At 40.1% G+C, this 27,021-nt stretch overlaps 1 protein-coding gene across 3 annotated transcripts; it reads left to right on the top strand.

Annotated features, from left to right (window-relative positions):
- Positions 1-1,471: 1,471 nt before the first annotated feature.
- On the top strand, positions 1,472-19,805 carry LOC124863346 (E3 ubiquitin-protein ligase TRAF7). Of its 3 annotated transcripts, none has more exons than XM_047357693.1 (22): positions 1,472-1,596; positions 5,531-5,701; positions 7,269-7,320; positions 7,414-7,511; positions 7,651-7,767; positions 7,842-7,934; positions 8,613-8,646; positions 8,747-8,969; positions 9,090-9,224; positions 9,316-9,411; positions 9,508-9,629; positions 9,860-9,933; positions 10,590-10,638; positions 10,728-10,855; positions 10,988-11,070; positions 11,171-11,210; positions 11,296-11,412; positions 13,056-13,178; positions 17,076-17,195; positions 17,568-17,699; positions 17,885-18,004; positions 18,810-19,805. In XM_047357693.1, exons 2-22 carry the CDS (start codon positions 5,591-5,593, stop codon positions 18,822-18,824), a joined length of 2,082 nt encoding a protein of 693 aa, XP_047213649.1. In that variant the 5' UTR covers positions 1,472-1,596; positions 5,531-5,590; the 3' UTR covers positions 18,825-19,805. The 3 variants fall into 3 exon arrangements, with proteins under 3 accessions (XP_047213649.1, XP_047213648.1, XP_047213651.1); XM_047357692.1 differs by lacking the exon at positions 1,472-1,596 and adding an exon at positions 4,235-4,390; XM_047357695.1 differs by lacking the exon at positions 1,472-1,596 and having other exon boundaries at positions 5,635-5,712.
- Positions 19,806-27,021: the final 7,216 nt, after the last annotated feature.

The raw sequence follows: 27,021 nt of genomic DNA, 5'->3' as shown, positions 1-27,021 counted from the left end.
AGGACTGTTAGAGAATATTAGAGAATAAGCAGCATCAGCATCAAAGTATTATGGTACAATAAAATAAAGTAGAAAATGTAAGACATAAAATTTAAGAGGTAACTCACAGTATGTACATAAGGAGCAGTGGGCCAGCCAGCCATTTTCTACTGCTTATTCCATAGTGGGTCACGGGGGAGCTGGTGCCTATCTCCAGCAATCTATGGGTGAGAGGCAGGGTACACCCTGGACAAGTCGCCAGTCCATCGCAGGGCAACACACAAACAACCACGCACACACTCATTCACACACCTAAGGGCAATTTAGAGTGACCAATTAACCTAACAAGCATGTCTTTGGACTGTGGGAGGAAGCCGGAGTACCCGGTGAGAACCCACGCATGCACGAGGAGAACATGCAAACTCCATGCAGAAAGACCCCCGGTCGGAATCAAACCCAGGACCTTCTTGCTGCAAGGCAACAGTGATACCAACTGTGCCACCGTGCAGCCTGGGAGCAGTGGGATTAACCAAAAATCTTCTGTGTAAGAAGCAGTGAGAATATCACCAGCAACAAAAACAGTGCTATTGTCATAGTCCCTTGCTACATCATTATGGTGCATACATCTGAAAAACTGTGTTATGTCATGGTCTGGATGATGGCAGTTTTTATGTCGGGGGCAGGGGCAGAACTGACACACTGTTTATGAGGGAATATGAGCATCATCATCTGAGAATGGAAGAGGGTGGCACAACTGTAACTATATAAAGACATGGTTGTACAAGGAGGGCAATAATCAGAGAAGCAGCGTGTTGAATAAAAATATATTCCACATATTTGTAATTCTAAAATGTTTGAAAAGCCATGTAGACCTATTCCTGGCATCGACTTCACAGTTCTGAACTTCTTTCTGTTGGTTTTTCACACAAAAAAACATTCATGTTTGTGGTTGTAACTTGACAAAAAAAAGCTTATTTACGGTTAAAGTACAGTGTCTGTGCAGTTGTCAATAGTATTAAAGGAATAATATGTTATAGTTGAAAGCTTCTGCACGTTTCATGTAGGATCATCAATATATTTCTCTTGAATATTTAGTGATTATAGTTCTAATTCCTTCTAATGGTTCTTTTGTTTCCATGATGAAAATTTGCAGTGATGTATAATTTTAGTGTTACACCCGTCGTTTTCTCAATAATATTATTTTCCTTATTTGGATTCAACAATTCAAAAGGTGCTGTTGGTCGACCCCGCTCGACGTAGGGCGTGATGTCGGGAGTCTCGTGATGGTTCGGTTTCTCCGTGAACCAATAACGACTCCCAACCGGAAAGATGATGTATGTATTACGGAATGTTGTGCTTTGCTTTGGTTTGCGCAATTTACCGACAGCTCCGAGAACAGTCTTGCCTCTTTATCGTGAATTGTGGGTAGCGTAGTCCGACTGCTGAGCTAAGGCTACTCGTTGAGGGAAAGTGGCGCCCGTTCTACTACAACCCCCAGAGCACACCGCGGCATTTAGAGCTGCGGCTGCCAGTGAAGCAAAAAAAAAAAAAAAAAAAAGAGGAACATTTCAGAATTCGCCTTCAGACTTGGAGCGTCGCTGCGGAAACACAAAACAGGCAAGTTTTCATGATTTTTCACGAATACATTATAGAGAATATATGGTTATCTGGCTAAAACATCGCTGTTGTGGTGGCTGGCAGAGTTTGTCAAAGTCCGTCAGTAGCTGTGATTGTTGATAAGGCGAGAAAATTAGCTTGCTTAAGCTAGCAAACACGTGTTAGCTTGTTAAGAACAGCAACGTTTAATCATTAGAAGAAAGTCAGTTGTCAAGAAAGACGTTTTAAGTTTTGTTTTTTAAAGACTAACTCTCGCCAAAGCCTGAGAGGCCTGAACATTCAGCCTGAGAAGTTTGGTTGTGTTCCGCCCCCTTCCCTTTATGGGAATCTCCAGGATTGTGTCAATAACAGATCCTCACAGATCTTCACCGCAGAGCCAGATAATCCGCATACCTTTCTGTTTACATCAGCGGCTGTCTGGTTTGTCTAGGTGTCGCTGTCACTTCTCCACCTTCCACTGATGCCTGTGTTTCTGTCTCTGTGCACATCCAGCCTGGAATGTAGGATCTGCAGATGTCAGCCACTTTTTATCACAAGGCTGGGGCTCAGTTATATTTCCAGATTCTTAAAACAATTCACAGAATATTCATCTTGTTCAGGTTGGCCAGGGTTGCGTAGATTTGAATATTTTTTTCGGCCTACATAAATTATATTTTAAAACGAAACGTTTGCAAGTTAAAGCCTTGTTTGGCTAATGCTCACATTTTTGAGAGGAACAAAATAAGGAGATAGTAAATATTAAAAGAATTTAAGCAACCAATGTTGAAAGAAATACATAAGAAGTCCTGTTCACCAAAAGCCATATAAAGGAAACAGCAAATGTGGAGGAAGTTGTTCTGGTCCAAAATTGAGCTTTCATGGCCATAGTGCGAAACACGATGTGTGATATTAAATTAACACTGTGTGTCACCCTGAACACACCTTCCCCACAGTGACACATGGTGGTGGCAGCATCATGCTGTGGGGATGCTTAGAGCCGGATACAGAGTAACACTGGGAGAAAACATGTTAGAGGTTGAAAAATACTTCAGACTGGAGGAGAGGTTTGTCTTTCAGCAGGATAACAATCTTAAACATGCAGCCTGAACTATGATGCAATGACCCAGTTCAAATCCAGACCTATATGCAGTAGAGAACCTCTGGACAGATTTAACATTTTTTGGTCACAAATTAATGACCACCATCCAATCTATTTTTCAAAGAAGAATATGCACACATTTCACTCTCTAGAAGTTCAAAACTGGATCTAGAGGTTCCGTGTGATCACAACTTGCAGCTGTGATTGCATTGAAAGAAGGTTCTAGTTACCAATCATTAGGGTTAAATAATGTGGGTCACTTCTTTCAGATTTGAAAATTCTGTAACATTTTCCTTCCACATCAGAATTATTCATTTCGTCTTATTGGTCTGTCACATAGAATCCTAATAAATGACATTGATGGATGGATTTGGCGTTGTGACAAAATGTGAACAAGTTCAGCGTATCAATGCTGTTGTAAGGCACCATATGATCCTAATTAAGTATATGGTGTCATGTATGTAAATATAAAGTCAGACTGTGCTTCCTTATGCAGCTTTTTCTTGTTCTCGATTGCCGAGCAACACAGATTTAACTTTGAACTTCCTGTAACAGCTGCTTAGGTTTTTTACTTCGCACCGTCTTAAACTAAACAGCTTAAACAGTTTGAAAACATTTTCCTTAAACATGTTGTTGGTTTAGATGGAAGTGAAATATTTGTGTTCTTGTGCCAGTGGAGCGAGGTCAGTCCTCCACGTCTTTCTCTTAGCATTACTCATCTTGCTGTTCTATGCCTATTGTCACCACTAGTGTTCACTGAACATTGCTGATTTAAATGCACTGAAAGTTCTGTGTGTTTTCCTGTGTTTAAACATCAATTCTGGCCCAGATTTCATCTTGATTTCACCATGTTTAACAAAATATGGGAAACCATATTTGAGTTATTCAAGTTGCTTTTGTGATGACTTATATATGCTACAAAAGTTGGGTTGTGGAACCTAATTGCACATAACATCTGTGGCTTTGACTTAATATCAGCAGAAAAAGCATGCTAGCCGTATAATATACGGACTTATGGTACAATAAAATAAAGAACATTGAGATTTAACGTATTGGGACCCGATTATTAAAAAGCTGATTTGAAGTCCATCGTTCTGCAGTGAGGGAGGATAGTCATAAGTAGAAAACATTTAAAACAGCTAATTCCGCCCAAGGTCAGACCATGCAATGCTCAGAGGACTTGGAAAAAACCAGAGAGCTGATTCTGGGAATCTACAGCCCTCAGTTAGCATTTTAAAGTTCATGACAGAATAATTAGAAAAGACTGAATAAGTGGAATGTGGAGAAATGCACCAATTCATTTTACATTGATTGGCTCTGATCACTGATTGCCAGGTCAGATACTGAAAAGTCCGATTTTTATTTTTTTTTTGTGTCTATGAAATGCATCAGAGCTAAGAACTCGAGCAGTTGTCAGTCTAAAAACGCAGCAACCAACAGCATGTGCTCAAATAAAGGCTAGGTGAAGATAATCTAGCCTTTCTTTTATTTACGACTTGATTTTAAACATCTCTCTCTTTCAAAGAAGTTAAAGGACGTTTTACTGTTTTGTGTTCTAGTTCTTAGGAGACAACATTCCAAATTTGAATCGGCAGGTGAGACTTCAAAGAAAACTGGAAACCATTATCGGTCTGGAAAAGTCTGATCGGTGCGTCTCCTAAGGTCTTCTCAGTTCAAGGATATGGTAGCAGGACTAAGGCTACGTTCACACTGCAGGTCTTGATGCTCAATTCAGATATTTTGCTGAAACAAGTTTTGTTTTGTTGTTGTTCTTTTTTTCCTTTTAGACTTCAGTCTGAACGGTTTACGACCCCAAAGCGACCCACATGCGCAGAAGGAGAATGTAGACATCACACTGTTTACGGAAGTAATAATGGGGGTCGGCGTCTTTGTGTTATTAAGTTGTTAAGCAATGGGAGGCGACAATATTATGAGCACATCATAACAAGGCGAAGACGGGTATGAAAAATTGAGCACAGCTATTAACGATGGCGTTTTGTGGAGCAGTGACTGCTACATCGGTAGAGAAGTCTGCGTGGATGTGTAGTTGGTTCAGACTGTGGAGGCTTTGAAAACTATCAGATACGTATCCGATTTAATACCACATGTGGAAGTAGCACAACTTGAAATATTATGGAGGTGAAAAGATCAGAATTTGTCCATTCTGACGGCCATGAAAATGTCTAATATGGGCTGCATTTGCTTGCATCTGATTGGACCCCGCCTTCTGTAACAATATTCTTTGGAGAGATGAGACTGAAATGGAGATGTTTAACAATAATGTAACACACTATGTTTGTGGAAAACCAAACATGGCATATTGGCACTAACACCTCATGCCAACTGTCAAGCACAGTGGGAGAGGGGTGATGGTTTTGACTGGTTTTGCAGCCACGGGCATCTTTAGAGTCAGTGAATCTACCTTGAAGTCCTCTTTGTACCAACATACTGTATAGTAAAGTGTGAAACCTTCCATTTGGTTGAACTTTGTCTTTAACATGATGGTATGTGATGATGAAGCCCATCTTCAGTAGGTCAGATGCCCACCTAAAGATACTGGCACACAATTCTCCTGGTGCTCAAAGGATAACATTGCCTGTTTCTGATCTTATGGACTCCATGGTATGCGTAGGACTTGTAATAAAGCTTTATCTGTGTATTAAATGTCTGAAGACACTATTTTATTTTAAGGTTTTAAACAAAGCCTTAGCTGTACTAATCATAGCTTTCTAAATCACATTTGCTAATTCTTTTTAGTTTTTATTTATAGATGTCCGCCTCTGTGCCTGAAACTATTCCATTAACTTACTCCTTCATTACTGGCCTAATACCCTTAATTTTCTTCTGTTTTTCCAGACCTGGCAGTCCAGCTGGCTGCCTGCGTTTCTGCCTTTATGTGTGCGTAAGGTCCAGGTTATGAGCAGCAGTAAAACTCCTCGCTACAACCAGTACTCTGCAGGAGCAGCAGCTGGCGCATCATCCATCTCGAGCAGCCCCTCGTCTCCCCCTGCTGACTCGGGTGTCGGGGTAAGATAAAAGTTGGGTTTCTTTTGGATTTTAAGTCTAGGTTAAAAGAACGAGAAAACAGGAACAGAGGTAAAGATCCGACATTACAGAAAGAAAAAATAGTTTAAATGCAGCTTGAGAAAATGTTGTCTGCCTCAAAAAAAAAAAAAAAAAGAGTCATGAGACACAAAGAAGGGAAAGTTGGACTGGTTTACGTGACTACAGACTAATATCATGCTACCTTCCTCCCAGATGTGATGTAAACTCTCAGAGATCTACAATGAAGAAAGTAGTTTGAGGAAAAAGAGTTGCTAATGGAAAGTGATCATTGTTGTTTCCTTCTGCCTTAGTGTTTGTTGCTGGTTTGGATCATTTCTACTGAATTGGCTTAAAGAGCCTTGTTAAAGCATCTATGGAACCCTTTCCCATTATGTTGCATTATGACTACAAACTTCAATGTATTTTATGTGGATTGTTTGTAATAGACCAACACAAAGTTTGGGTAAATTTAGAAATAGAAAATGATACTTGGCTTTTAATTGTCATGCAAATTAAACTGTTGAAAAGAGTGTCGTGAGTACGTATTCAGTACCGTTCACTCTGGTAGCCCAGAATGAAATGACACTTGATCAGTATTTAGAGGAATCAGTTGACAGGTCAGCTGAAGAAGAAGAAAGCCACACGATGAAAAAGGCGTCATATAGTTTAACTTTCTGGCTTATATGCTAAACATTACCCATGGGGAGAAATTATCATTGCACGTCACTCTGAACACACCATCCCTAATGTAAAACACAGTAATGGCAGCGTCATGCTGTAGGGATGCAACTCTAATACTAAATTTAGGAGGTTTGGGACTTCTGAAGCCAATTCATTGCAGTGAATTTTACTGAGGGGTTTCAGAGGTAAGGGAGCTAAATACAAATGTACGCCACACTTTTCAGATTTTGATTTCTAATATATTTAGTAAATCACAACATTTTCTCCCCTTCAAAAGCTCTGCTTTGTGTTGGTCTGTTAAATGCTTTGAAGTAAAAGTTGTAATATAAAAACATTGTATAACGTAACTTGTTGGCGTTACTGGGCTGTGTTGTTAATTGAATTAGTTTCATTTAGTTTCTTTTTGGGAACATTTGAAGCAACCTCTCTGGACTGCATCCCTAGGAAAAACTAAGGATGGAAATAGGAATTAACATCGATATTGGCCGATGTTAGTCATTTTTTAACATATCTGTGTTAACCTGAGGATCTTTCTCTATCAGGGGGTGTTTAAGTAAAGCAGAGAAATGTCAGCAGTGTGGTTTTTTTTTTTTTTTCTTTTCAGCGTCGTAAGGGTAGGGAAGTAGATGTAATAATATAATATTGGTAAATATTAACTATAATGACAATATTATTATCGTCTATCGCTAGTGGCCTAAAGTTCATATTGGAGCCTCTAACAGAACCCCAACTATATCCAGCAGTTTTTATTGTTTATCAGGTTTATACTGTATGTTTTTGTTCTTTTAGTGTCTTTGGTTTGAATTGAATGGAGTGTAATCTCTGTTCCGATCCAGTCATCGTTGTTTCCCTGTTTTTCACACTGCAGAGTATGATGGAGGCGTCCTTTGGCCCCACCTTTTCATCCTCTGGAGCTAAAGGTAACACAACAATTGTCCCCTTTTCTCAACTCACTTTTCTGTTTGTGATTCGTTCAGTTACTCTCAGCGTTTCTGTTTAAACTGTCTGAATAGTTTCAGCGGAGAGCTCCAACACCTACAAGCAGCACAGAAGAACTCCCTCCACATCAAGCACTCTGACATACTCCCCTCGTGATGAGGACGATGGAATGGTAAACAGATCACACTCCAGAGCACTCTTAGATTTCCAGTTAAACATGATAAAAGCTGATGTCATTTATCAGGTTGAAATACAGCAGTAATGTATGTGTTGCTGTAAGAGTTTACTAGACTTTTCCTCCTCCTTCCTAGCCTCCCATCGGCACTCCCAGGAGGTCTGATTCAGCCATTTCAATTCGGTCTCTCCATTCCGAGTCCAACATGTCTCTGCGCTCCACTTTCTCTCTGCATGAAGAGGAGGAAGACTTGGTATGTTATATACGTGTTGGTATGTACGTACTATTATAGACCCCACACACCAATCAGCGTGTGTTTGTGGACAGGAGCCGCAGGTGTTTGCTGAGCCGCCGTCTGTAAAACTGTGCTGCCAGCTGTGCTGCAATGTCTTCAAGGATCCGGTCATCACCACATGTGGGGTGAGTTTCCTTTCTCAGCATTTATGTATTTTTCTTAGAGATATTTCCACATATAATACTCACTGCCAGAAAACCTCTGCATTACTACAGGCGCGCTGATAACTATCTACTTTATTTATCATGTCTCTACTGTTTTCACCGTTCTTTCTTTTCTAGTGGCGTATTCATACCCCTTGAACATTTTGTCAGCTTACTATGGAGAAACATCGAGCTGTAATTAAAAATACATACAGAAATAAATAAATGACTCAAATAATTACTGGGCCAAAAAGTATCCAGGTGTATAAATTAAAGATTTATTCAATAATTGATCAACTGATTAGATATAAATATTTATTTCTACGTTAATCTTTATTATAATTTATCTTGTTGCTATTGCTCTCATTTTTCATGTAAACCACAAATGTTTTATAATTTGTAACTATCAACATTCTTTTCTAAATAAGAGAAATGTTTGCATCTCTTACTGCATAACCCTCTGAAATTACAGGCCTACATCGTCTTGAAACCTTCTGTTGATAGTAACTCTGCAACTCGTACCTTTTTTAGAAAATGAAAATGTGCATAAAATAAAAACTTGATAAGAAGAAAGAACCAAAGCAAACATATAAATGTTTTTAAAGACTGATAAGGATTCAGAAAACGTGTCATCTTCTCCCCTTTCTACTCCCTCCGCAGCACACATTCTGCAGACGCTGTGCCTTGACTTCAGGTGAGTCCTGAGCCATGCTGATCTGGGTCCGTCCTCGTGGAGAACCCTTTAATGGTCTAGTTTGTTAAAGCTGTGTAATGCTTGCTTCATCTCCTCCCAGATAAGTGCCCCGTAGACACAGCAAAGCTAACTGTTGTTGTGAACAACATTGCGGTGGCCGAGCAGATTGGCGAGCTGTTCATTCACTGTAAATACGGCTGCAGAGCAGCAACCAACGGCCCAGGTGGAGCTGCAGCTTCTACAGCCTCAGTGGCTGGGAAACCCGGGGCCTACGAGGTGGACCCCCTGGGCTGCCCGTTCACTATCAAACTGTCCAGTCGCAAGTATGGAAAAAACATCTGACAAACTGTTAGCCAATATGTAAACTGAAATTAAGTTTCATTAAATGTTGACTTTCAGTGTTACTTTTAACAAATCCAGTTTTAACTCTTGTTTGTGTGCAGAGAACATGAAGCAAGTTGTGACTACAGGCCGGTGCGGTGTCCCAACAACCCCTCCTGCCCCCCGCTGCTCACCATGAATCTGGAGGCCCACCTCAAGGAATGTGAGCACATCAAATGTCCACACTCCAAATATGGGTGAGTTTATTTACCTCTCTGCAAACCCTTTTCATTTGTCCACCAGCTATCAGACGCCTTAACACATCAGACTCATCTCCTCTCCCAACAGCTGCATATTCATAGGAAACCAGGACACGTATGAAACCCACCTGGAGGTGTGCAAATTTGAGGGTCTAAAGGAGTTTCTCCAGCAGACAGATGACAGGTGAACTATATGTAGGACCATACTTGTGACCACAAACGTCCTGTAATCTGAAAGATTGTGAAGTAAATCTTTTGTATTATCTGGATTCATGTTTAGGTTCCATGAAATGCAGCTGGCTCTGTCTCAGAAGGATCAAGATATTGCCTTCCTGCGCTCCATGTTGGGCAAACTCTCTGAGAAGTTGGATCAGCTGGAAAAAAACCTGGAGCTTAAATTTGGTAAGAACTAACTTCCCAACCATAAATAGACCTGTCTTTACACCTCATCGCCACACAGCAGAGACAAACTGCATTTTAATGGGATTTCTCACAGAGTTCATCAATACTGATAACTTTAGAGAAACATGTTTTTACTCCTCCTTTCACTTAAGATATGATGCAAAAATAGTGCAATGATTTTGAGTTAAGATTTTTATTTGTCTGCGTGTGTATCCGTGTGTGTTTTTAAGATATGTTGGACGAGAATCAGAGTAAACTCAGCGAGGACCTGATGGAGTTTCGTAGAGATGCCTCCATGCTAAACGTAAGTGTCAGAGACATTTGAGTATTCAGACAATAGATTCTAATTAGAGGTGATCTTGTGAGTGAATTCTAGTCATATTTCTGGAAAGCAAAACAACAAAATACTTTTTTTAAACCGTTTTTTCTTCAATAAAGAATTGAGCTGTCTAACAATAAAATATTCATGGTAAAATAAAACTAGCATGTGTCAGAAGCCGCCCAGACCCGTCTCTTCTCAACTTTGAGAATCTATAAACACAGTAAAATCCTGGTGGTTATAAAACGGATACGTCTGTACAAATAAAACCCGGCTGAAAAGAATCTCGTACTCCGTTTAGAGTCTCAGAGGCAATATTAGCATCCTGTTTTAGTGATTTATTTGATTAGCATGTTCAGCATTGCTAGCAGCAGTCTCTGTCTCCTTTTCATGTAGAGTAGGTAGACCTTTAGCTTAGTTGTGAGATTTCCAAAACATTGCCTACGTTTCCTGTTGTTCATGACACGTTCACTTATAGAGAAAAATATGGGAATTTTAGCTTCCAATCAGTTGATCACTGATCAGGGCTTGAAAGCAAAGAATTGCTGGTCACCAGCCGATTTCTCTGTGCAACTCTAATTTAAACGGCTGAGTCCGGTTTCTAAAATGCCTGTTAATAAAGATCGACTGTCTCTCTACAGGATGAGTTGTCTCACATCAACGCCAGGCTCAACATGGGAATCCTTGGCTGTAAGAATCTGACTCTTTGCCCTCGGTTATTCTACACTTTTATTGACTTTCCAAAGGAAAATACAAACCCATTGTGTCTCGTCTCTCAGCCTATGACCCACAGCAGATCTTCAAATGTAAAGGGACATTCGTCGGCCACCAGGGTCCAGTCTGGTGTCTCTGTGTGTACTCTACTGGAGACCTGCTTTTCTCTGGCTCATCTGATAAGACAATTAAGGTAGCAAATCACACTTCAATAAAACTAAACCACCCTTTGTGTTCATTCTTAGTTTTTAGATCATTTTCATTTTAAGATGTTGCACACTGTCCACAGATAAGTACTGTATTCATGCATTATTTCACATTTAAGGTGTGGGACACCTGCACTACTTATAAGTGTCAGAAAACCCTGGAAGGTCATGATGGCATTGTCCTGGCTCTGTGCATTCAGGGGTAATATAAAGCACACATGCAAACACATGCTCCGTTCCATAATGTCATTATCTGGGGAGCGCCAAGCACCATGACATGCCGTGTTTCTTTTTCCCCACAGAAACAAGCTGTACAGTGGATCTGCTGATTGCACCATCATCGTAAGTCTTGTCATCTACACCACCAGTGCCACATCTGTGCACCATAGAGTATCATGGTTTGCATTAACTAAAAATCCTTGTGTAGGTGTGGGACATCCAGACCTTGCAGAAAGTGAATACTATCCGTGCCCATGACAACCCTGTGTGCACGCTGGTCTCCTCCCACAACATGTTGTTCAGCGGCTCCCTCAAGGCCATTAAGGTACGTCGGGTTAGAAGAAAACTTTGATGCTCCTCAGTTCATCACACATGGAGTTCCACTCTGAGTTCAGCTTATTGAGATGCTTGATAGAGCAGTAAGACACACACACACACACATTTTGTTTTCAAACTCAATTGCAGTTTATTTCACACCTCAACCATTTTTTAATAACTAAATAAATAAAAATAATCTGCAATAAATTACAGGTGGCAATAAAAACAACCTCTTTGAAATAACATAAACAACAAGCCACATTTATTGTGTACCATTCCCCAACCATGTTGTGTGTGTTGATAGAAGATGCAAAAAGCTAGCATTAAAGAGACAAACAGGCTAATGTAGAGTACCTTAAAAGTATGTACACCTGTTGAACCTTTCCATATTTTCTCACGTTACATTTCATTTATTTTATTTGTGAAATTGTCAAACACAAAGTGGTGCATGATTGAAGTGGGAGAGAAATGATACATGATTTTTAACTTTGTTTTTTTTTTTTTTTTTTTACAAATAACAATGTGAAAACTGTGTCTAACGTCTAGCTGAAATACATGCAAAATGCTTATTACAAACTAACACCGCACCTCATCCTGACCCAACCGTCCCCCTGCTAATACACGGAGATGGCAGCATCATGCTGTGGGGATGTTTTCTTTAGCAGGAACAGGCACGCTGGGGCGATTAAAGGCAGTCAGAGCTAGCAAAAGATGTGAGACTGGAGGGAAGTTCCCTTTCCACCAGGACAACAACACTCAAGTTGGATTTTAGTGGCCCAGTCAAATTTTTGCACAAAAAAAAAGCAAAACCTTTAGTCTGTAGATTTGAAAAGCTGTATGGAGACGTACTCTGAAAATACTTGGAACTATAGCTGCAGCTAAAGGTAGTTCTGTACTGACTGAAGTATTGAATGAAAGAAGCTGAAAGCAAATGCACAGCACTTTTTTATTTTAATTTGGTAAAAACAGAAAACAATTCAAGTGTTATTTGCCTTCCACCTCATTATTATGCACTACTTCGTGTTGGTCGATCCCATAAAATCGTTCAGTTTTCATATTGAAGGTTCATCTGTTATTTGTTCTTGTTGGCTCAGGATCTCAGTTTTTTAGAGCTAGTTCTTTGGTGACTGATTTAAGGCTGTTTCTCCCATAATTCCAGGTTTGGCATCTGCTCCTGACATCTACATAGACACAATAAACATAGGAATTAGAGTCAAAACTAATATAGATGGCTGTCTAAGTAGAAGATCAGTAAAAGCAAGTTTTCCAGTGAGGAGGCTGAAGGCAAGATATCTATGGCCTTGACTTTGTTGCCATGGATACAAGAAATGGGGAAGAGGACCATTGTGTTGCTTGGTTTGTGTCGGTCAGGCCTCTTAGAGTGGGACTTTCCTATCTTACCCAGCTCCGCCTGCTTCTTTCCTTCCCTCACTGAAACACGTGTCCCAGCTCAGGTTTATGTTCCACATGTTTTTGCACTTCAGTCATTGTGTAATACCTTCAATGTCTCCTCTGACTGCAGTTATTGATTCACTTTAAATTTATTTAGGGGGTAGTCTTTAGAGCTTCTTTCAGAACAGTTTTCACAGAAAACCTCAACATATTTGTTTCTTTGCATTGAATCTGATCTGTGTGTCTGTGTTTGTGTAGGTGTGGGACATTGTTGGGACGGAGCTGAAGCTGAAGAAGGAGCTGACAGGACTAAATCACTGGGTGAGAGCCTTGGTGGCCTCCCAGAACCACCTGTACAGTGGCTCATATCAGACCATCAAGGTATGTAAAAACGGATCAAAGTCAATTAGAAATGAGAGTATTCTTTATAATATGAGACTGTTTTAGTCTATATTAAAATCATGATTGTTCATTGAGTTTTAAAAACGTATCTATTAGACTGGAAGAACAATGAATTACCTTAAAACATGAAACTTCCCCCATACCTTCTTGCTGCTTCTCCCTTTTTAAAAGTATTTATATGTAGGATATTATAGAAGAAATAAAATAAATCAGCTATTGTTAGTTTGCCTTGAAATAGATTCAAAAAACAAAATATATATAAATAAAAAGCTATATATATATATATATATATCAGAATTAATAATTAAATAAACTAATAACAGTCAGATCTAATCATTAGTTATTTTGACCAGAATGGACCCGCCATGGTGCTGCTGCTGTTGCTCCTCTCTCCTCTTTCTCCCATCTTGCCTCTGGGTTTTCAAAACAAGACCGTGCTGAGGACGCTGAGACACATTTTAAATAAGAGCATACTGGCAATGAGAATAAGGAAAAATGGTCAAATAAAGAAAAACAAATAGTGTTTTTCTTGCTTTTTGAGAATTATGTTGTTTTTGTGATGGTTTGGAGCCAAAATCATATTTAAACATTTTGATTAATTAAACATGTAGTTGTCAGGTTGAAATATTCTACAAAAATGTTTCTCTGAATCTTCCATTTATTTAGAAGAAGATGAAAGCTGTCATACAATCATCATGTTAGGACTGATCATATGAGCAGGGTTAAATACTACTAAAGATTCAAGAGTTGAATGGCCATCCCACCACTGTGTCTGCAACACAGCTACCAGTGTTTTACTATTGTAACACAGAGAGCTGACCTAGTGAACTGTCTGTAACATCTTGTATCAGCAATTAGTGTGGCTAACATTTCCAAATCCAGCATGTTGCATAACAGGCAGTGGTTCAAAGCTCAAAAAGACAAAATAACTGCTGTAATACATTCAGCCTTCCCATTATGCGCTGAAAGTCATGCTCTCTTTTCCTTTCTCGCTGCCTCAGTGATCTACAGAAACGTCTCAACATTTTACAGAAATGACTTCCTTTTTTTTTTTGTGCTTCTCTGGTCTTCGTGAGTTAGTTTTTAAAAACCTCAGTGATATTAAAGGTAGCTAATGCCGAGCCTTCCTCACTCTGTAACAACATCCACACCGAAGATTGTTGTCGGGAAATCAACCCAATCTGATCAGCAGCTGATTTCTCAGTGCACCTCTAGTTATTTTTTCCCAGTAAATGTTTTTATTGAGGATTGTATGGCTGCTGTGAATAAACATCGGTAAGATATCATCAACATTAAAGTATTTTCTGTTCTTAGGGTAAATAAAAAAAGAATTAGTAGTGATATTTGTATTAGCATAGATGTTGTAACTAGTTGCTTTCTGTTTTTGGATTTCAACCTGGATGAAGTGCACTACTATTCTAATTAATATTATATTAACATACAGTGTATCATAATTAACCAGAAAGTGAAATCCATGTTAACAGTTTAAAAGCTGGGAAATGAGATATATTTTCTCGGTGGAAGTGTCAATCCGAAGGGAGTTTGGGTTTTGGAGCAGCAGACGGATGATTTGAAAATGTTTTGCTTGGCAGGTGGAACTGCATCGTTGCCAGTAACAGATTTGAGTGGGATTTGGAGGATGGCCACGGTTTTATTTTTGTTTCTGTCAATATAAAAAAAAAAGCGGGAAGAAAGATGGAAGAAGGGCCTTTTTATGTAGAGCCTATTGGTTTCCAGGACTGTTGAGGGAATATTCAGCCCAGTTTATAAGGACACGAGAACCTTTTAAGGAGCATTGCTACAGAGTGGAGTGACATGAGGACGCTGAGCTCTGCTGTCTGGGTGTATGTGCATCAAGGTGTGCTGGAAGCTTGTTGTGTTTACTGCGAAGCTGCTGGGATTCGTTGGGGCTGATACCTGGACTGTCTGCTGTTAGAATTGGGCCTCGTGTCATTTCCTGCCACCTTCATTCACTGAGTCCCAGTTTACAGAACTGTGTGTGCTTGCTGGTGCTTGTCTGTCTTTCTCTGTGTTTGAGTGAATGTCCCACAGACCTGGTCACTAATTACTATGTCGGGGACTCAATGGAGCGGTAGGAAAGTGGGACTGGTTCAGAGGATCTGGGAAAGACGGATGAAGATGGATAAACTTAACAGCCAGTACTCTGTCATTTAGAAACAGTTTGGTTTACAAAATGATCTGGATCAGTGGATGGAGGAGGATGTGTTCAGAATGTCCAGCTAGGAGCTCCTGTATTAATGCAACACCTAAAGATGGGTAAAATAATCTCACGCTGGATTATTCATGGAAATTCAGCCTTTAGTTTGAGAACATTTATTCAGTGCAGAAAAAAAATTAGGAACTCTTTTTTTTTAACCTTTTGTTTTTAACAAAATAACAAGTGGCACAATTATTGGCAAAGCTCTGTGCAGTCTTCTTCCGCACAGTATGGGGTCTTCTCCTGTAACATTTCCCAAGGTTGGAGCAAAGACTTGTGCAGATAGTCAGGCACCCTTCCATATCCCGGAAAAAGGCGACAGGGTTCTCATCCACAACCCGAGTGAGAAGCATCCAGAAGAATAGAGCTATTGCCTGAAACGTCCCCTTGGTTCCACATCGTGGTTGAATCAATAAGCTACAACCGGAGTCCTGTATTTTCTGTTCATCTGCATAGAAAGAAAGACCAATTGTCCGTTTTCTGGTAGAGTCCATCAGGTTTTGCCATTCACCCTATCTGGGTTTCTACGGTCTTTAGAAGAGAAACGGGCCCAAAGCATCACACATCCTTCACCGTATTTATTAGTGGACATGGGCAGATTTTCCACATATTTATCCTTTGTTTCACACCAAAATCACCTGGAGTGCTTTGATAGAGAAGCTCAGTCTTAATCTCATCTGACCAGTGCTAGCTAGGGTGTATTCACACCTGCCACATTTGGTTCGCTTTAAACGGACCAGAGTTCGTTTCCCCCTGTTGGTCCGGACCTTTTGGGTAGGTGTGAATACACTCAAGCGAACCCTGGTCCGGACCGAGACCCACTTTTTGAGGTGGTCTTAGTCCAGTTCCAAAGGTACTCTGGTGCGGTTCACTTATGGTCTGAATACGAACCGGCCCCGACCTGGACCAACTACAGAAAACGTATGTCCTGATAAACTGGATGTTGCTTAGCAACTCTACTGGCATGTTGTGGGACAGAGTACATGTATTATCCAACGCCGTTCCAAAGTTATAAATAGAACTTTGCAAAGTCTGTGTTGAATGAGCTGCTCTTGACTCTCACGGTAATATTGCAGCTGTAATAACGGCCCAAATATGCTGAACAGAGTTGCTGCACGCAGCACATCTACAGTTGTTTTCCTACATTTCTGTGCTCTGTCCCGCCCTGTCATTTCTGTCCAATGGGAACAATGAACATCACCCACGTGGCTTTGTTTACAAGTAATAGTTCACAATTCAAAAAGTACTTTTGTGAAAGCAAACTGCACCAAACAAAAAAAATAAAGTCCACTTTTGGTCTGGACATCCTTGAAGTCCCAGTAGAGTTTTGCGAAATCAACATGTTTCTGTTTGTTATGGTAAGAAAAAAACTCGTCTGTCTGACGAGATTTTTTTTTCTGGTCTGACGCCCAAACAACCAGCTAACATCTAGAATACCATCTAATGGTTTTTTATGAAACTTGGTGATCCTGAGATCCAGCTGTTTGCTGCAGTTCTACTCCCTGAGTGTTTGGAATTGGTACATAACTATTAATCTGCTTTTTTCTCTGTTTAATCAACAGTGAAACAAAACACTAACTGGTTCAACTGGTCATTGAATTATGACGATAATAGGCTTAACCTCTAACTCCTTCTGATTCCTCTCCCTGTGCTGGTAGATTTGGGACATCCGCTCCCTGGAGTGTGTTCATGTCCTCCAGACCAGCGGGGGCAGTGTCTACTCCATCGCCGTCACCAACCACCACATCGTATGTGGCACCTATGAAAACCTCATCCATGTAAGGCTCCCATGTACACACACAGCATCTCACTGCTGTTTCATTCCTAATGAGCAACAGGAGCAGTTTGCATAGATCAGGAATATAATAACTGGTACTGTTTGGTGCTGATGCATTTGACTCCTGTATGTGTAAATGATCACACGGTGGGGCGCAACCCTCCACAGACCGCTTTATTTCAGCTTCATTCTTTTTTTAAATTATTTGTTTCCAAAGAACTGTGAAAACTCTCCATTTTACATTTCTTCCATTGTCCCAGAGGCAGCTTGTTCAGCTCGTCCAGGATCTGGGTTTTTAATGCTGCACTGATGCAGGTACTGATGCTGATTGGGTGTGTGTGTGTGTGCGTGTGTGTGTGTGTGTGTGTTGTAGGTGTGGGACATTGAGTCGAAAGAGCAGGTCCGAACCTTGACAGGCCATGTTGGAACAGTCTACGCCCTGGCTGTCATATCCACCCCAGACCAGACTAAAGTGTTCAGCGCCTCCTACGATCGCTCCCTCAGGGTGAGACAAATTCTCTGTGCGTGTGTGTGTGTGTGTGTGTGTGTGTGTGTGAGAGAGAGAGAGAAATACAGAATGAGGTTCACTCTGAAACACAGGCTGTGCTGATCGTAACAAAACCTTGCAGGTAGTTAAAGAAAAGTGGAAGTCTGTAAAAACGCACACTTACTTGGCGGCTTGTGTTGCAGGTGTGGAGCATGGACAACATGATCTGTACCCAAACCCTGCTCAGACACCAGGGCAGTGTAACGGCACTGGCTGTCTCCAGGGGGCGCCTCTTCTCTGGAGCTGTGGACAGCACCGTCAAGGTAAAACCAATCCATGGGTCCACCAGTGCATCCCTCTGTGTTCCCTTCTTCAAAGCAACAAAGATTCCATCTGTTGAGGCCTCAGTCCTCTATCCTGACAAGACTCATTTATCTATTTCACCATGATCCCTCCATCGCTGTCATCAGACTTTATTTCCTATTCTATTGTCTAAATGTCATTTTCCACCTTTTAGTTTTTCTTTCCTCCTTCCATTCATTCTTTCACTCTTTTTTTGTTTCCTCCCTTCCTTCACTGTGTATTTATTTCCTTCTTTCCTTAGTCATTCATTTTTCCGTGTTTTGCTTATTTCCCTTATTTACTTCCCTATTCTTTTTTCCTTATCCTTCCCTTCCTTATTTTCTTCTCCTCTCTTCTTTTTTTTCTTTCAATTTTTTCTGCATCATTATCTTCCTTCTTTTATTTCTTCCTTCAGATACAAAGTCACAAAGTGCTGTTCAACAGATTCAATTTAAATTCTACTTGGTACAATTTAAATGCATCCTTCCTTATTTCCTTCCTTCCTCCATTCTTTTCCTTCTTCCTTTCTTTCCTTGCTTCTTCGCCTCCCGTGCTTCCGTCATTATTCCTTCCTTCCTTCTTCACAGTCCTTTTTCTCCTCCTGCCTAATTTCCTTCCTGTGGTTTTTGCTAATCTTCACCACAACAGAAATATAAAAAATCATGGTAAAGTTATGTTATTATAGTTCACAAAGAGCTAATTTGAATTTGGAATTAGGAGATGGTTCGTCCTGATCTGTAGCTGCTTCATATGAGGACACATTGTCTCTCTCTGTCTCTCTCTCAGGTGTGGACTTGCTGAAGGAACTGTTGGCTCTGTAAACATCCAGCAGACTTTATACTCCAGTAACTTCTCTGAATATGACTGACTTCATTCACCGTGGCCTCAACACCAGTTCTCCATTTCCATGTCTGGGTTGGACCAGACGAGCCTCCTTCTAGTTGCATTTAACCTGACAGAATGGAGCAGAACGCAGACACCTGCTCGCTGCTTATAGACACTCCTCTTGTTTAAGGACTGTACTAATGATGACTGATGCCTCTTGTTCAAATACTGCTTTCACTCCAAATATTTAACTTCTTTATGTGGCGTTTAAAGATGTTCCTGTTGTGGTTTTTACTCTAAACTTTAGGCTTGATCAATGAAGAATCAGACCTAAACTGGTGAGCACTGGTTTCATCTTCAATGTATTGGTTTTTTTTTTTAAGCCTGTATAAGCGGCCTTTATAAAACACACCTAAGAAGTGAAGGATCCATAAAGTTTCTATTAGTGCCATGATGAGGTTACATCAGAGCCACTCAACGCTTGTACAGTTATATAAAATGTTGCATTGACCAGCAAGAAGACGGTCCTTGTGCATGCATGTGATGTCCCTGTTGAAGCGGAAATAATGAGTGCCATATATTTGAGTTACACTACTTTCTCATACCCAACATTAATAAACAGCAACCTCCAGAATAACACGACCTAAGCGGTTAATTGTAAATGACTTTTGAAAAACCCGCAAAAAGGCAGAGATAGAAGACATTTGAGGACCCATATTGGGTTAAAAATACTGAAAATTATAATATACAGACTGTTGATATGATTTACATATTCCATGTTTTAGCTAATGAGTTTTTAAAGTGTTTTTATTTCAGCTCATATTGACTAGCTTTTATACAGAAGAAAGAAAGAATGAGACAAAGTGTCTTCACTGATCTGGGTTCAAGGGTTTCTTGCATACCTGTAATCATTTAAGGTGGAGTTGATCACTGGTCAATAAAAAAATTGTACTCTGATGTCTGCTGATCTTTTCTTCTGAACAGGTGTGTTTGACAACTATAAAAATTCCTTTTAGCGTACCCATCCTCACAGCTTGAGGTTTAATATTCAGTGTTTTTTTTTGACCACCTCTTAAGTTTCAATTACTAGCTTCAGATTTTAATTAGTGCACTTTTTAGCTATATATACTAGTCAAAAGATTTACTAATCTATCTTTTTCCTTATACTAGTCAGCTAGTGGCTAGCATTTTGGTGTACTAGTTTAGTAGAGATTTTTGGTTCTAGTAATTGTGCTTTACTAGTTAATCAGTGCCTTTTTTTGCTGTATTAGTTAACTGGCTGAGGCCTCTTTCTGCCATGCTGAGCATATTGTAGATTTATTTTGGTAATATTGCATAAATATTCAGCTAGTTAACGAGCAGATTTTAACCTCTAAAACATAGGTCAAAAGTACTGCTACTAGACAACTAGTAAGGACACTAGTTGATTGGTTAACATTTTTAGGTACACTTCAAATAGCTAGTACATTACTGTACTTTTTTATACACAACAAAACAGGACACTGTTATGTTTATAGAGAACATTAATTTATTGAGAGCAGATGGCCATAAGATGCAGTTGCTGCAAGCACACATCTGTCCAATCAGAAAAACTCACCCTTACACACACACATACACTCCGGTTTCACACGATCAATAGCAGAGCAACACTTTACACACTTTGGCCCTTTCTCAAGCATTCACACACAGTCACTGCAGAGCAAAGAAGATCCAATAAAAAGCTTCATCTTTTGTAAAGAAAGAATAGATGGACCATAATTCCTTTTTTGACCTCAACCCATGACCACACAAACACTCTGTAATATTAAGCTTACAAGATGGAAGATGACCAAACCAAAAAAGATGGAAAAAAAAGGCAAAACCTGTCGTTGATGTGATGGTGTCCAGGTTCAAAGAGAAAAGAGAATTTTCAAAAAGTTGACAGTTAACCAATGCATTTATTACATGTGGTACTAGCTAACCAATACTTGAGTGAATTTAAAAATGCCACAGATCAGCATTTGTAAATCCAAATTTGACTCTGGCGATTTAAAGAAAATTTAACCAATAGGGAAATTTGCCTTTTCACTTTCATGCAAAGAGGTGAGCGGACTAATTGCTAATCAGCAAACCCAACGCTAACTCCAGCAGCTCCTTGGGTTAGCTCTGTAACATTTATCACCAGGCATTTTCTGGCAGTAATTCTAATATTAGCTTAAAATTAGAAAAAAAGAGTTTAAAAACTATTGTGTGAATGCAACTTGTTTGAATTGCTTTAAAAGTACCACTCACTACAAAAGTAGAACTCTGGGGTGGTTCATTTTTGATCTTGTTACACAATATGGCAAACCTTAAGGTAAAATAAATAGGGAGCAATTGCATCCACAAATTTACCCTTCTTGGTGACATTCTAGTATTTTATGCAACAGATAGTTCCAGACACTCTGTGAGTGGCTTTACATGCACATTCACATCCAGTTTTGATCAGAGGCAGAGCTGATAAAACTTGGAAACATTGTCCTTTATGGTCATTATATTATCCATGTATCTAACCATGTGTGCCTGGCTGTGTCTAATATCTGGACTTTTATAACGTCTTACCCAGGTTTCTGAAAGCAGGACAGGATGTGCAATACTCATTTAGGATGCTCTACAAATCCAGTTGGACAAAAGGAGCTAAAGATCATTGTATTTGTCTCGGCCAACAGCTAAACTCTAAATATTTTTCAAACAAGAGGTTTTTCCTGTATTTGTAATAAAAACCTTACCCCACAGGAGCTTTGAAATTCCCACATGACCACTGATATCCCCTTTTGCCAGCAGGTGGCAATGTCGTCAACATTAATGTGACATCAAAATTCAAAGGAGGAACATCATGATCACCATGGATAAAGTAGTCAGTAATATCCAGCTGCAGAATCTATACACCACTCTGATTCCCTGTAGTCAAAAGCCCTTTGTGGACCCTGTATGACATTCTCCTGGCTCACGACTATGCATAAAATATTAAATACGCAATTCAAGACTCATAAATGCAGTTTATGTTTAAGGTTTGGCTTAGGGACAGAGTCATAATTACAATTAGGTTGTTGTTATTATATATTAACAAAGGGGAAAAAAACATTTGTGGTCTAATGCCAAAAAATAACAGTACCAAGAAATGACTTGTTGTACCATTGGTGACACTGCCCAAATATACTGGCTGCATGGTGGTGCAGTTGTTAGCACCTGTTGCCTTTGAACCTTGGTTCAAATCCCAGCCTGACGTGTTACTGCATGGAGTCTCCATGTCTACCTCATGGATGCATGGGTTCTCTCTGAAAACTCCAGCTTCCTACCACAATGCCAAAACATGACTGTTCAGTTAAATCACCCTTAGGTGTGAGTGTGTGCCTGGATGGTTGTTTGTCCTGTGTGTCTCTGAGTTGTTCTGGGATAACCTGTACCCAGCTTCTCGCCCAATGATTTCTGGAGATAGGCATTAGCCCCTACCCCCACAGCCATGCGAGGACGAGTGGTCGTAGACGATGGATGGAAGTACAGATACTTATTATTTCTGGCCAAAGTTCTTAAGAGCTGCATGTTGCAGCCCCTGGGTTAGGCCATAAAAGAAAAATAATTCCAAGTAATTATGAACTGAAAAGAGTGGTGGAATCTGAGAACAAGAGGCGCAACCTGATCCTTCTGAAAGTTATGTTTGACTGCAGTTTCTCCCAAATACTGTTTAACATTTCAGGAGATGAGTGTTGTCACTGTGTTAGGGTTAGCACTAGGCTTTATGAAGGGTTTTCTAATACATGAAGTAATAGGTGGTTGTAATGTTGAGTTTAAGCTCTTCAATCAAATGTTAATCCTACCCCATAACATGCAGCCTGCCTAATTTCAACCATAGCTTATTCTGCATTCCATTGACCTCAGAAGTCGAAACTCTCCACTGGAAAGTTGGAGAACCAGGAAGATTTGCTAATTTTATGCTCACTGACCAGGCTATTATTAGCAATACAAGCCAATAACAATGCATTTCTCTCATTTAAACAAATGTTAAAATGAAGGCGTTATGTAAGGAAATAAGATGCATTTTGAATGATGTTGCTATTAAAGTTTCCTTGTTTTGAGTAGCACATACATATAGGGATAAAAGGTGTCAATTTCAATGTTCAACTGTCTGGATGGGGTACGTTTACTTTTTCAGTGACATCGTCATGTCTCCCCCCCCATATCACCTGAAAGCTCAATGCTATAAGCATGCCCTCAAGTTATCAAATAAATATAAGCTTAATTAATCTAAAAGTAGGTCTGCCTGCCATCAGCTGGAGCCACTGCAAGAATTCAGCCTGCTGAGGTGAATCTTCATCAGCACAGAGTGCCTGCATACCGTAGCATGAGATGTCATGTTATTAATGGGTCATTGCTGACACATTTGAGTGGCCCTCGGGTAAATTCCATGGAAGTGTTGCGTATTTGTGTTATATGTGGTGATGCCGAAGCATTATTAACCTAAGCCAGAGTGTCTTTCTGCAAATTTGAAACGCATAAACACAATTGTGTTAACGAGGTGTACATTAGCTAGATGCTATTGATCAAGTTATTTTACGCTTAGCAGGAAAGTGTGCATTTACCCAAGCAACTTGCAGAGAGAAACTATGTTTTGAAGCATGAAACCTACTTAAATGAAGTGCAACAAGGTGGTTTCTGGTTGTCCAGGTGGATAAATATTAAGGGTTTCAATCATTTTAAACAAATGTAACTATGATAGCAAAGAGGGGAAAAGAGAGCGATTCCCTGATATTTTAAAGACCCATCTACTGTATTGAAGTTAGACCAAAATCACAAAGCAAGGCACATGTTTGAAAGACAAAAAAAAAATCTAAACCATAGAAAAAAATTAAAGTAAACAACAAGAATTGTTTGTATTATAAACATCGCCACATCTGGACACATGTATGCAGAGAAAACAATAAAATGATATCATAATAGAAAAGAACACTTCCTTGAAATATTCCATTAGGGTATCCTACAATGGTTCAATAGCTTGGACCACTTAAGCATGGAGAAGCAAACGGATTCGGAATACTCAGATTAGATCTGATCACTTTGAAAAATACTCTTCAGGTTGACACACACATCATAAATACACTTCTTATTTTTTAGTTTTGCAAATATCCATATATATATATATATTCTGTATGTGATCAGAATTTAAATACCACATCTATTCTCTGAATTATTATTTATTCATAGACAAAGAGTGCAGCTGCTATGAGACTGTTTTCTTTTATGGGTTGTTGAGGAGCACATGAAATACTGGAGTATTGCACCTTATTTTGGTCAAATATAACTCACAGAAATAAACCATCACTCTATTTGATTACTGCTGCTCACACTATTCCAACACCACTAGACTTCTGTCCCTTGTACACAAAATCATGGCTACATGATAAAGTAACCTATAAAAATGGGTTGTTGCACAGTAGATTGTCATGGCGAACCAAGATGAGTGGCTTGTAGGTGTGTGGGATGAGAGAAGTATGAGTTAAGTGCTGAAATGTCAGTGAGTGGACTGTGAATTTCCTTTATTTTATTGTTAACATGGTTGTAAAAATAGAGAGGTGGTATTGAGGCTGATGCTGACCTAATTAGTTGGATCATTTAGTATTTTACTTGAGTTTCCCGAGAGCTGAGGGATTCAGCGTTCAGGCTAGCTGGACTGCTCTCTAATCAGTACTGCAACAATGAGTGTATGGACTGCAGTACATACAGTGTCTTGCAAAAGTATTAATGCCACTTAAACTGTTTCAAGGTGTGCCACGGATAATTATTAGGCCCGAGCAGGAAAACTGCAAGGGCCTATTGTAATCGTAGGAATTCTTATTCTTTATTCTTTTTTCTTTGCGGGGCAATATGGGGACTTTGCCATGCCCCAAAAGTCACCAAACTTCACCCAAAATTGTCCCCCGCGTAAAGTTCTTGTTCCTTAATGTCGTTCTCAGTGGGCGTGGCCAAAACACGTAGCCACGCCCCCAAATGTGAGTTAGGCCGACCCGTAATTCGTACAGATCTGAAATTCGGCACACTGCTAGAGCTTCTCAAACCAAGAAAAAAAGTTTCTTGGGGGTATGCCCTAAAACGCACAGGAAGTCGGCCATTTTGGGTCAAAGGCCGATTTTTGCCCGTTTTTCACTTTTACTCACCTCGAACTTTAACAAACTCCTCCTAGGGATTTTGAGCTATCGGGTTAATATTTGGTCAACATGCAGTTAAGGGATGGGGGATTAAAAGTTATCAAAATCCTGAGTTTTCGGCCATGTTTAGGGGGCGTGGCCGGGACACAAACTTGGTGTTTGCGCCCAAACTAAAAATATGCAATAACTTTCACATAAAAACGCCAAACCACACCAAACTTGCCATGAAGGAGGACATTCGGGTTCCCGACAATCCTATGGGGTCATATGCTGACATCATCAAAGCCACGCCCCCTCAAAACAGGAAGTCACTTTTTTCATTTGGAAAGGTGCCTCTCTGACCCTCTTGACCCAATCAACTTGAATCTGTGTCAGAAGACAGATAACTAGTGGGTCTAACGTCGTTTGAAGCACAGTAACTTTTCATAAAAGGGCGTGGCCACGGTGGCGTGGCGAAGTCAGACGTCACGCCATGGCCATACGTTTGCCTTTAATTTTCCCATACATCATCTGAGCTGCACCAAATTCCATGTGATTGATCCTTGTCTAGTCCCCAACAGAGATCTGATGACATATTTGGTGAGCGTGGCCTAATTCGTCCACAGCGCCCCCTAGAAAATTTTAAAAAATCAGCCCCAAGCCATGCTTTCACCAAGGAATCTGAAATTCGGTACACATATCTACCTTGGCAGGACCTATAAAACAGTCTCTTGGAGCATTGGTCCAAACCCAACAGGAAGTCGGCCATGTTGGATTGAAGTTGCCATTTTGACCCTGTTTTGAGCGTTTCTAACCCGCATATCTGAGCGAACTCCTCCTACAGCTTTTGACTTAGAGACTTGAAAATCACTCAGTATACTCTTAAGGCATTGGGGATCAAAAGTTATCAAAAGATTATTGATACATGAAAGCGTGTGGGCGTGGCCACGCCTCAAAATATGACTTCTCGCCATAAAACACTAAATTGACAGCTCCTACAAGGAAAGTCACAGACACATTAAACCTTCTGGGATTGATCTGCCTCTAGGCCTGAACAATATTCACTGGTCAGATGCTGACATCATTGAAGCCCCGCCCCCTGACAACAGGAAGTGTCCAGTTTTTCTTTAGACAGTCAATGTTTGATGTTCTTAACTTTATCAATGTGAAATTGTCCCAAGTAACAGATAACATGATGGTCTAAGACAGTCGCCAGTACTTACTGCTTTAGCTGGAGAGTGTGGCCATGAGGGAGTGGTGAATTCTGATGTCACGCCACGGCCATACGTTTACCTCTAAATTACACATGCATGGTCCGATTCACTCCAAAATGAATATGCTGGATCTTTGTCAACCTCCAAACAGCTCTATAGGATTACATTTAAATTTGGATCAACAGCGCCCCCTAGGACACTTCAAGGGCTATATCTCCTTCATACATCATCGGATCCACTTGAAATGTAGTATACATGATCATGAGTTAATGATGGACATGTTGACACAGTCAACTAATGACATCATTATAGCCCCGCCCACAAACAAACAAGTGAGTGCAGCTTACATCTGGAAGGTCCGATTTACTCCAAATTTTGAATGCTTTTTGCAAAACCAGAACTCTGTATGACCGAAGATCATTTGACATGACGCTCACAGCGCCACCTAGACGCAACATTTGGAACTGAGCAACGGCCTCGTTGGTGCTGTGCAGCCGGCGATGCCAGGCTCCCGCGGTCGCTTCACAGTTTCTGTTGTTTTATCACATAAATGCCAATCAAACACATTTATCTTTTTAAGTTTGTGTTGAAAGCATGACAAAATGAGATGAAGTTCAAGAGGTAGAGGTACTTTTGCAAGCCACGGCATGAAGCGTCAAAAGTGCTTTAGTGAAGGATTGCAGAACAGAAAGCAGGGTGCATCCATACTGGTGATTTGAAACGTCTTTGTTTAATCAAAGGACCTTGGTTAGTAAGCTAAAAGCACAATGAAAACTGAGGTCTGCTGCAAAAAGCTTATCTGTTTCTTTAGACTAACGT

Source organism: Girardinichthys multiradiatus, chromosome X, assembly GCF_021462225.1.
Source record: "Girardinichthys multiradiatus isolate DD_20200921_A chromosome X, DD_fGirMul_XY1, whole genome shotgun sequence".
NCBI lineage: Eukaryota > Metazoa > Chordata > Actinopteri > Cyprinodontiformes > Goodeidae > Girardinichthys > Girardinichthys multiradiatus.
This window is presented reverse-complemented; position numbering and strand designations above follow the sequence as displayed.